Below are 10898 nucleotides of genomic sequence, written 5' to 3'. Positions count from 1 at the left end.
TATTTAGTGTTCCACCCTCACCCTGTAAATTATTCTTCTGATTACTATAATAGTGAATATTATAATAGTGAATAGAGTTCACTACAGAGAATTAAACATAACATTTCTCTACATAGGAATACAGATAATTAGATCTCACTGAGGCCCTTAAAAAGGCAAATTTAAAAATTATAAGTTTTCTTTCTTTTCCCTCTGTATCTTATTTACCTTTTCAGGTTTCTCTCGATTTTTGTGGTTCGATATCAAACTTTCCATTTAGCCCTGGTCTTTTCTGTGCAAATACCTGGAACTCTTCAATTTTGTTGAATGCCCATACTTTCCCTTGGAAATATATAGTCAATTTTGATGGGTAGTTGATCCGTGGTTGCAGGCCCAGCTCTCTTGCCTTTCTGAATATCGTATTCCAAGCCTTACGGTCTTTTAGCGTGGAGGCTGCCAGATCCTGTGTGATCCTGATTGGTGCTCCTTGATATTTGAATTGTCTCTTTCTGTCTCCTTGTAAGATTTTTTCTTTTGCTTGAAAGCTTTTGAATTTGTCAATAATATTTCTAACTGATTTCTTCTCTGGGTCTAACGTAGTGGGTGTTCTATGAATCCTTTCAATGTCTATATTGCCCTCTTGTTGTAGGACTTCAGGGCAATTTTGCTGAATAATTTCTTTTAGTACGGAGTCCAGGTTTCTATTAATTTCTGGTTTTTCTGGAAGACCAATTATTCTCACGTTGTCTCTTCTAGACCGGTTTTCTTGGTCTGTCACTCTCTCATTGAGATATTTCATATTTCCTTCTATTTTTTCAGTCTTTTGACTTTGTTTTATTTGTTCTTGTTGTCTTGAGAGATCATTAGCTTCTAATTGCTCGATTCTAGCCTTTAGGACTGGTTTTCGGCTATAATCTTTTGGTTTTCCTTTTCAATCTGGTCATTTCTGGTGTTCAATTTGCTTATCAGTTCATTTGATTTCTGAGCCTCACTTTCCAATTGCAAGATTCTACCTTTTAAACTGTTATTTTCTTGCCAGATCTCTTCCATTTTCCTCAAAATCTCAGTTTTGAACTCTTCCATAGCTTGTGAGGAGTTTTCCTTATTTGAGGAGGGTCCGGATGAAAAAAAAAAAAAAAAAAAAAAAAAATCGGTTGTCTGGATTTTCTCTGTGTAAAAGCTGTCGAGTGTTAAAGACTTCTTTTTCTTGTTATTAGTCTTTCTCTTCTGAACTTCCTGAGGCTGAATAGCCATCATTAGCCCAGCAGCTTCTCAGATTTATCCTCGCGCTCAGTGTCTGTTCGCGATCTATTGGCTCCTGAGGTCTGAGTTCTGGTTTTTTCCAAGGTCAAGCCCCCTGGTGGGCCCTCTTGCTTGATCCTCTGCCGGAGGTTTCTTTACAAGTCTCAGGGTGCTGCTTCCACAGTCGTATACCCATCTGCACTGGTTCCCCACTTAGGCTTTAGTTCCTGGCTGTGTCTGCCTCCACCCAGCCTCTGCTCAGCCTGCACTCTGCGCCCAGCGTCCTGCTCCCGCGCTCAGATTTCACCTGCGTTTTTTGACTTAATGGGGTCCTAAGTCTTGCTGCTCTCAGGAACAGGTCCCGGAGCTGCCAATGACTTGATGGGTGCCCCAAACTTGCTCTGTTTCTTTTTAGCTGGGTTCGGAGCTATAGATGAGTGTGGAGGGGGTGGGGGTGGGGCGGTTGCTCAGCCCGCGATTTAGTGAGAGCCCTTTATAGCCTGGAAATGTCTCGATTCCACGTACCTTCCACGCTGTGCCCTGTTGTGGGGTTCCTCCGTTCGTCTGGACTTGTTTTTATGTCCCCTTGAGGAGTTTTGTGTGTTTCGATCAGGAGAGGTTAAGAGCTGCTTCTTACTCTGCCGCCATCTTAACCCGGAAAACCTGCATGACTCAGGTTTTTAAGCATTGTTTGGATTGCAGATGAGTAAAGGTGAATGCCAGTGATAGCAATTTTCAAATAGTGTCAAGTTTGCTGTACAGTTAATTTTTGTAAAAGATGCTGACTATTGTAATATGCCCATTGTAATATGTCAAAATATCTGGAGTACAAGTGCATTTCATTTGGAGGCCTGCAATGGTATACACATGCATAGGCCAAAAGAAAATGTTCTTTTCAAGTAAAGAGTAAAATTGGTACCAAGTAATAAATTTACCAAATTTGATGGTCCCTGCTTACTTAATTTTAAGGTGATAACACAGTAGTCTGGCATTGGTTAATTAAGGCAACTAGGCAGTGCTGATGTGAGGTTAAGACAGACCTAACCTTGACTTGAGACTCAGTGGCCCTGGGCTAGTCACACAACCTCTTAGCCTTGGTTTTCTCATCTATAAAATGAAGAACTTGGACTCACTGGCTTGAGATCCCTTCCACCTTGGAAAGTGTGATCAATCCTCTGACTTTCTTTGCATAGACAGGAAGATAAAGGCTCTTTTTAGCAATCACACTGGATGGACAGGCACTGTAAGAAGGCCACAACTTTTTCCAGTTTCTCCTGCCACAAAAGAGGAAGTGGGATGTATTGATGGGTCTGTGAAGGGATAGAAGTATGGCATGTTTAATCTTTCTGATACTCCAGGAAAAGTTATATTGTAAATTTCACCATGAAAAAGTTAGTGGTTGAAAATTTTATTAGATTTTTGAGGACTCCTGTGCTCTTTTCAATATTAGCTTCAGGGAAGAGAACTTTATTTAATAGACTATGAACCAGGGAGAGCATTTTTATTAGCAAATTTAAAGCTTTTATAAAAAAAAATTTTTTGTGCCACTACTATTTGCTCATGATTTTGCCTATTCTTGAAGAATTTCCTTTCTCATTTCCCACAGCAACTCTTTAAAAACATTTACTTTCTCCTTAAGCCTCTAACTGTCCTCTCTACTTGTAACAGATACTCTATAGCTTCATTGAGTGTGAGGCTATGTAATGAATTTTTGCAATTCCCTTCCTCCATTCCTCAAAACCTATAAGTGTTGTTATCCATTTTTTTCCTCCTGTTTCAAGAAAAGGTATCATATCACTCATGTAACTACTCATCCCCTCCCACCTTCTCTACCTTGTTTTATTTAAATTTTTAAAAATTAGCTAAGATCCACATCTTATTCTCCCCATAACCTTTCCTAACCTACCTGCACCCAATTGAGAAGACAAGAACAAAGAAAAAGCATTACAAACATGTATCATCAGTCAAACTTTCCATTTTGGCTGTGTTCAGTGTTCAGTGTTGGTGACATTCTATACTGAGTCTTTCACCTCTCTATAAAGAGATTGATTTCGAAAAGCTTGTTATATTGTGGTAGATTGTGACATTAATTGGTCTGAGTTTTTCAAAGTTGTGTTTACCATATCATTATTATTGTATAAATTGTTCTGGATTTGTTCACTTTACTTTTTTTCTACGTCTCTTCTCAACATTTTTTTTTTAAACCCTTACCTTCTGTCGTGGAGTCAATACTGAGTATTGGCTCCAAGGTAGAAGAGTGGTATGGTTAGGCAATGGATGGGGGTCAAGTGACTTGCCCAGGGTCACACAGCTGGGAAGTGTCTGAGGCCAGAATTGAACCTAGGACCTCCTGTCGCTAGGCCTGGTTCTTAATCTACTGAGCTATCCACCTGCCCCTGTTCCTCAGCATTTCTAATATCACAGGTAGTATTCCATCACATTCATATGCCATAAGCTTTTCAGCCATTTTCCTATAATTCATGGACAGCTCTTTGGATTCCTACTTTTTGTCCATTCAAAAGGAGCTAAAAACATTTGTTTTACAACTTTAAAGTTTGTTTAGATTAGGACTTATCCCTACCCTTAGCCTACCCTCCTACTAATTCCACCTTCTCCCTTCCTTTCCTTTTCCTCTCATTCCTCTGCTGAGAGAAATGTATTTCTGTACCTAACTCTCAATATGTCTATATTCTTCCTTCTTTTAACCAGTTCAGATGAAGGGGAGGTTCACTCAGCATCTCCTCCTCCTGGTTTAAATAGATGTCTGCTTACAATACCTTGAATCCGTGAGATGATTTCCTCTAACCTTTTTTTCCCTTCCTCTTCAGCATATTCCTTTTCTCTTTCCAGTCATCAAGTAATAATAAAACAACTTCCAAGTCTTGTCTACTTACACTCCCTCTATTCATGATAGAGTGAGTCAAAGGGGACACATGTAATATCTCCCTATATTTGAATGTAATTTATTAGCATTGTTATGCATGTTTACCTTTTTATGTCTCTTTCAATCCTGTGTTTGAACTTCTGAGTTTCTCCACAGCTCTGGTCTTTTCAACAGGAATACTTGGAATTCTTCAATTTTATTGAAGTTCCATTTTTTTCCCCCTTGGTTGCATAATACTCAGTTTTGCTGGGTAAGTTATTCTTGGATGCTTATATCCTTTAACTTTTTCCAGGTTCTCTACTCCTTTAAAGTGTTGGCCACTATATCATGTGAACCTGACTTTGGATTCTTAGTACTTAGATTCTTTCTTTTGGGTTGCTACTTTTGTAGTATTTTTTCTTTGACCTGGAATCTCCAGCCTTTGGCTATAATGTTCCTAGAAGTCTTCATTTTTGAGTTTCTTTTTGACCAGTAAGGTCTTTCTTTTTCCATTGGGCCCTCTTAAGAGTTCTTGAAAATAGGATGTCTTATCTTTTAGGTCAAGGTGTTCAGGTAGTCCACTGATTCTTAATTTTTTTCCTCCTCAATCTGATTTTTCAGATCAGTTGTTTTTGCTATGGGATGTTTTTTATTTTCTTTGATTATTTCAGTCTTTTGGTTATGTTGTATTATTTTTTGTTGCCTCATTGAGTCATTGGCTTCTATTTGATTCATTCTGAATTTCAGGAAATTTATTGCTAGGGCCAAATTTTGTACCTCTTGTGTCAGGTGGTTAATTCAGTTCTTTTTTTTTTCAAAAGCTCTTCTTTCTTCTCACTTGACTTATAAAATATTTTAATTCCTGCTTTACCTCTTCCAGAAATTCTTGAATTTGTACTCAAGCTGTTTTTTTGCCTTGAGGTTTTGTTTATAAATGCTTTGGAGTTATTTTTCCCCTTCTGTATTTATTCTTTGAGTATACCTGCTAATATAATAGTTTATTATAGTGAGGTTCTTTTCTTTTTTGCCCATTTTTCCAGCCTACCCCTTATCTTTGAACTTGATGTTAGGGCTAAGCCCTGTGACATTTTGGGAGGGTGAATCTGGACTGGTTCTATTGTTACATTCTTGGGCTACCAGGTGTTTTTTTAATTGAAAAATCTCAGGGACAGGCTAGGGACTTTGTCAGCTTTTAGTACTCCCAAAATATTCTGATCCAGGGCATAGACTGATTGCAACCCCCCTGACATGAGTTCTTCAAGTTCTTCACCTGGGTTTGAGTCAAAAGTATACTTCTGCTGGAATCTGCCTTCTGTTAGCCAGCTGGAAAGTTCTACTGGCTCACAGTGACAGAATTGCAGACTCCCCTTTCATCTGGAATTCTTGCCCTGGTTATTCTTCCACAGGCTGGGCTAGATCCTGGAATTGAGATTCAGTTCCATGTTTGGGGTCTGAATCACACTACTACTGCTGCTGTCTTTTAAACTTCCTCCTTTCTCCATATGCCCCCCTAGGGTTTCCCTGTCTTGAAATGTCACTCTCCTGTATCATTCCCTTATCATTCCTATCTGGATGTGGGATTCATGTAGGATAGAGGGTAGTGGAATAAGAAAGCTATAAGTTTGGAGGCAGCTAGATAGGTCCAGTGGTTTGAGAGACAGGCCTGGAGACAGGAGGTCCTAGGTTTAAATTTGGCCTTAGACACTTCCTAGCTGTTTGCCCCTGGGTGAGTCACTTAACCCCCATTACCTAGTGCTTATTGCTTTTCTGCCTTGGAACCAATACATAGTATTGATGCTAAAATGGGTAAGGGTTTACTTTTAAATAGAAAGGAAAAAAAAGCAAGAAAGCTACCAGTTTGGACCTATTCCTGTCATAGTAAGTGCCCTGTTTATGGGTGTGAGACCTTCTCTTGCCTGGAGGCATAACCTCTCCTTGAGCTCCAGAGTGTTGCATGTTTCTGGTCTAACCCATCCTCAGTTTTTATAAACCTCCCTCTCTGCCAATCTGTGCCTACCACACAGGAAGTGGCTTAGTAAATGCTTTTTGAATAGGCCAATTTAAGTCCTAAATTGCAGGTGAAGAACTTGAATTTCAGAGAACTTAAGTGAGTTTGTCAAGCATGACAAAGCGAGGTGGGAGACATCTTGGAATAAAGAATTTGAAATGTGTTGTGGAATTGGAATCCAGTTTGCAAAAGGATGGAAATTGAACATGAGGTGAAGAAGTGGAGGCAAGGTATATAAAATCTTTTTCTAGGAATAGGGGAATAGTATGGGAGTGTGATAGCGTCAAGGGTGCTGAGGGGTCACAGTGAAGGGTTTTTAAAGCTGCATTTACAGGCAATAAGGAAAAAGCCAGTGAACAAGAAAAAACTGAAGATGTGAGAATACATGATTTAACAGGGGAAGATGGAAGGAGTGGTAAGGAGTTGACAGAGGGCCAGCTCAGAGACTGGAATGAAGGAGAAAATTCGATTTGATGTTGAGGTTTTAAAATTATAAACAAGCAACTCAAGGTGAACGAATCATCTTGTGAAAGAGCACTGAGTGCTTCAGAACTTTGTTCCAACTTAGTATGGTCCGTCTTTATGTTCTACTTTCAAATGAATTGACTGACACCTTATTCTATAATACTCTAATTCCATCTTTCCTTTGTGCACCTAGAATGGTCTCCCTCCTTATCTCCAACTCTTAACATCATCCTAGCATTCTTCAAGGATCAGATAAAGTAGCCCTTTCCACACAAGGTTTTTGTTTAACACTTTAAAATTTCCAAGTAGTTGTCCTCTGAAATTGGTTGGATAAATAGTTATTTTGTAAATTTAATATATAAGGAGATTCAGCTTCAGAGAAGCTAAGTAACTTACCCATGGTCACATAACTGAGAAATGAGATTTGAACACACACAATCTGATTTCAATAACCTTCTTTGCTGCCTTTACCCTGCTTTTTTTGATACCTAAACTCTGCGCAAGCAGGTACGATGGATGCCTACAACTAGGAGTATTCTTATTTAAGAAATTTTTTACAATTACAGACAGAAACAATTTTTTATAATTATTTTCTAACATTTTATAATTCAGATTTTCTCCCCCAAGGTGGTAAGTAGCCTAATATAGGTTATACCAGTGCTTTCATGAAATATTGTTCATGCTGTGACAGAAGACACATATCACATATACAATTTTAAAAATGTCATTTAGGAAATAAAATGGAAGATGGCATGCTTTCATCTGCAATCAGACTCCAACAGTTTATTCTTTGACTGTGAATAGCATTTTTTATCATGATTCCCTTGTGAATATCTTGGAAACTTGCTTTGCTGATCATAATTTAGTCCTTCATATTAGATTATCATACAGTATTTCTCTTAGGATATACATTGTTCTCCTACTTATGCCCCTTCATCTTTGTCTCAGTTCATATAAGTCTTTCTAGTTTTTCTAAACTCGTCCTCTTCATCATGTCTTATGGTGCAATAGCATTTCATTACAACCACATGCCACAATTTGTTCAGCCATTCCCCAATTGATGGATACTGCCTCAGTTGTTAATTCTTTGTCACTACAAAAAGAGTTGCTAAAAATATTGTTGTGCAAGTAAGTCTTTTCCCCTTACCTAATACTGTCATTTTTAAATATTTTCACCTTGGTGTTATTTTTAACTTCTTTTTCCTTTACTTTTCTAGCCATTAAGTTCCCAAGTTCTGTGGATTCTGCTTTCATAGTATCTTTCACACCTGTTTCTTCTTTGTTTTCCCATTATCAGCACTTTTAACAAAAGCCTTCCTTGCCATGTTCTGAAACTATTACAATTTCATTTCTTCTATCTCTTGCCAGTCCTAGGGAAAAAGAGAAAACCCTTATAACAAGTATTTATGGTCCAGCAAAGTAAATTCTCATATTAGCCATATCTTCATACTTTCAGGAGGTAAGGAGCGTTCTTCCTCATGGGGCTCTGAATCTGGATTCATTATTGCATTGATCTGAATTCTTTATTCTTTTGAAGTTGTCTTTAGAGTGTTGTTTTTGTATAAATTATTCTTCTGATTCTCATTTATTATGCATTAGTTCTTATAAATCTTCCTGAGTTTCTTTAAAATCATCCCTTTTGTTATATCCCCTTTCTTGTAGTTTAGTAACATAGTTAACCTTCATACTATGTTACCCAATTAATACTCTTTTTCAGTTTATTATAAATGTTATGGTATATGTGTCCTTTTCCTCTTTTTAAAAAAGTCTCTTTAGGGTATCATCTAAATCTTATTAACTGCCAGAATGTGTTCCGGAAGTTTTTGTTAGTGAGTCCTTGCCTTCAGTATCTGGGGACCTTTGGATTTATTGGATCCTAGACTACTAGGTTTGTTTTATTTAAGTTGTATTATTTATAGTGTTCTCTTCTTTAAACTAGTTCCAGATTATTTCAATGACTATATTTTATAGTATAGTTTGGGATTTGGTATTGCTGAAGGGCACCCTTTTACTTTTTTTCATTATTTCTTTTTTAGATTTTTTTTGCTTTCATTCTTCCTAATAAATTTAGTTAAAACTATAATTTCTAAGAAAATTGTAGTGCTTTTGGAGAGTTGGCTAATTATCTTATTCTATGAGTTTATGAAAAGAATCATTATTATCTTTGTTTTTATTTAGGCTCTGGAATTCTCCTGTTTATATTCCATGCAAACTTTTTTGGTAAGGAAGTCATTGCTCGGCTTTGTGGACCATGTAGTGTACAAGCTGTAGTTTTGAATGACAAGTTTCAACTTCCAGTATTTCTGGTAAGATTTATATAGATATAGCTGAATTAAGTTGCATTTAAAAATCTTATATTTGTAAGAGTTAATAGACTTCCCTGTGGTTTTCAGTTCTGAAGGGTACTTTTTCTAAAGCAAAAAACAAGAATGCTATTTTTTTCCATTTTACAATGTCATTCAGATACTTTGACTAACCAAAAATGAATAACTAACCATTTAATTAGAAAAATTGAAATACAAAATCCTGTCATGAAAATAATCAAGCAATTCTCTAATAACCCTTTAGCACAGCAGGGCAATTAGTTCTTATTATACTCTATAGAGATATAGAAGGCCTAGAAAACTGGTTGAAAGTGTGCTAAGCCCAAAGTATTTCTTCCCTCTGCCCCTCTCCTTAGTAAATCTTTGAATTGCTTTCTAGTCATTTGTTTTATTCTCAAAAATACATGGTTGCCAAACCCCAAAATAACATTCATTTTATGGTTCTGGTAATGTAAAGTTTTGCCATACTCTTGAAATGTTTTGGTATGGGAGCTCAGTATGACTTTCTAGCACCATCAAAATGTTGTACATGTAATTTGTTTATAACATGACAAATAAAACCTCCAAGATAGTTTTGATTTTTGTCCTTTCTAAAAGTATTGTTGGTGTGATAAATTCGGATGTTTCTCTTTGATTCCTTTGTGTCTGAATCATAAGGGAATCTTGTTCTCCTCAGAGTCATTCTAATGGTTTATTTTAAAGTTCTAGCTTACATAACATTGTTTTCATATGTCTTCTTATTAATTTTCTTTTGTCTTCTTGCTTTCTAGGATAGCCATTTTGTTTATTCCTTCAACCCTGTTGCAGGCCTCAATAAACTTTTCATACGCTTGACGGAAGCACCCTCTGCCAAGGTGAAAGATCTTTCCTAGCCAAATCAGAATTTCATTTTAAGTGTTTGAGCATGATTCCCAACCTATTTCAAAATCCTTCCTTTCCATTTCCATATATATCATAGTGCTAGGAAGTTAAGTTTGCAAATTGACTAAAATTGTTTATTTGCATATTGTCAAGGAAAACCTAGTAATGGAGGCGTGTCCAGGTATCAGTGTTGATTTCTTAAAAATTAACATTAAATGAAAGTCTTTTCTGATTTTGTTGCTCAAGTCATTGTTGATTTAACATTATAAGCAGAATTTTGGAACATGATATTGTTTAGTTATACCTGTAGAATGCTGTGGTTATGAAGAGTGTGTCTGTTTATTTTTCTCCGTGATAAGTTTTTCTCTTTGGGAGAAAATAGATGGCTTCTTTGTATTAAAAAATGACAATTTTGTCTTTCCTTTCATAGGTAAAATTGCTTATAGGTGCATACAGAGTACAATTGCAGTGACCAAAAAAAAAAGACAGTTATAAGGATCGTGATGGAATTATTTTTGAACCTGTTACTGGTTACTTCAGTCTGATAAAGCAGTTTGGAATTCTTTTACGTCTGGCACATCAACACTTTCAAATCATTATTCCACTACCTTTCTTTTTTAAAAGTTTTATCTTCAACAGCCTTGCTGATTATTAGCTGTCATCTGGTATGTTCACAGTAGGGGTGGGGGTGGGAGGGGTAGGGGTGGGGGCACACAGGGTTATCTGCTTTTTTGTATAATATAGATGTAAGTATTTGTGCCAATACCTTAAATATTAATTTCCTTGTTATATCCAGACTGCATATTTTAGCTTTTCCACAATGTGGAGTGGTGCATATAAGAATTATTTAAGAAAATTAGATGAAAAGATTTTTTTTAATCCTGAAATTTTCTACTAGTCTTAATTAATGTTTCTATGTTTAAAAATGAAGTATACACCTGTCACATGCGTAGACCTAGGGAAATGTGTTACATTTTGAAAGTTTCTGCTTCACTTTCAATGGCTAGATTCTGGGTTACTAAAGATCTAAAGAAAAATTGGATCTGTTATCAGAGGCCCTTCTCTAGGCAGAGTGGTGGGCATGTTTAAAAACAGGTCATATTCTAAATTTATTTAGAAAGCATGGAAAAAATTACTGGGCTTAACCGATTCAGGT

General features: G+C 36.6%; 1 protein-coding gene across 1 annotated transcript in view; it reads left to right on the top strand.

Annotated features, from left to right (window-relative positions):
- MPHOSPH8 (M-phase phosphoprotein 8) overlaps window positions 1–10361 on the top strand; it is a 77223-nt gene extending 66862 nt beyond the window's left edge. The window contains exons 12-14 of the mRNA XM_044668973.1: window positions 8736–8863; window positions 9652–9735; window positions 10173–10361. Of these exons, the coding sequence (XP_044524908.1) occupies window positions 8736–8863; window positions 9652–9735; window positions 10173–10214 (254 nt within the window). The 3' untranslated portion in view covers window positions 10215–10361. The remainder of the gene's footprint in view (window positions 1–8735; window positions 8864–9651; window positions 9736–10172) is intronic.
- Window positions 10362–10898: the final 537 nt, after the last annotated feature.

Source organism: Gracilinanus agilis, chromosome 3 (assembly GCF_016433145.1).
Source record: "Gracilinanus agilis isolate LMUSP501 chromosome 3, AgileGrace, whole genome shotgun sequence".
In the NCBI taxonomy this organism is placed as follows: Eukaryota; Metazoa; Chordata; class Mammalia; order Didelphimorphia; family Didelphidae; genus Gracilinanus; species Gracilinanus agilis.
The sequence above is the reverse complement of the archived record's forward strand: the minus strand, read 5'-3'. Positions and strand labels throughout refer to the sequence as shown.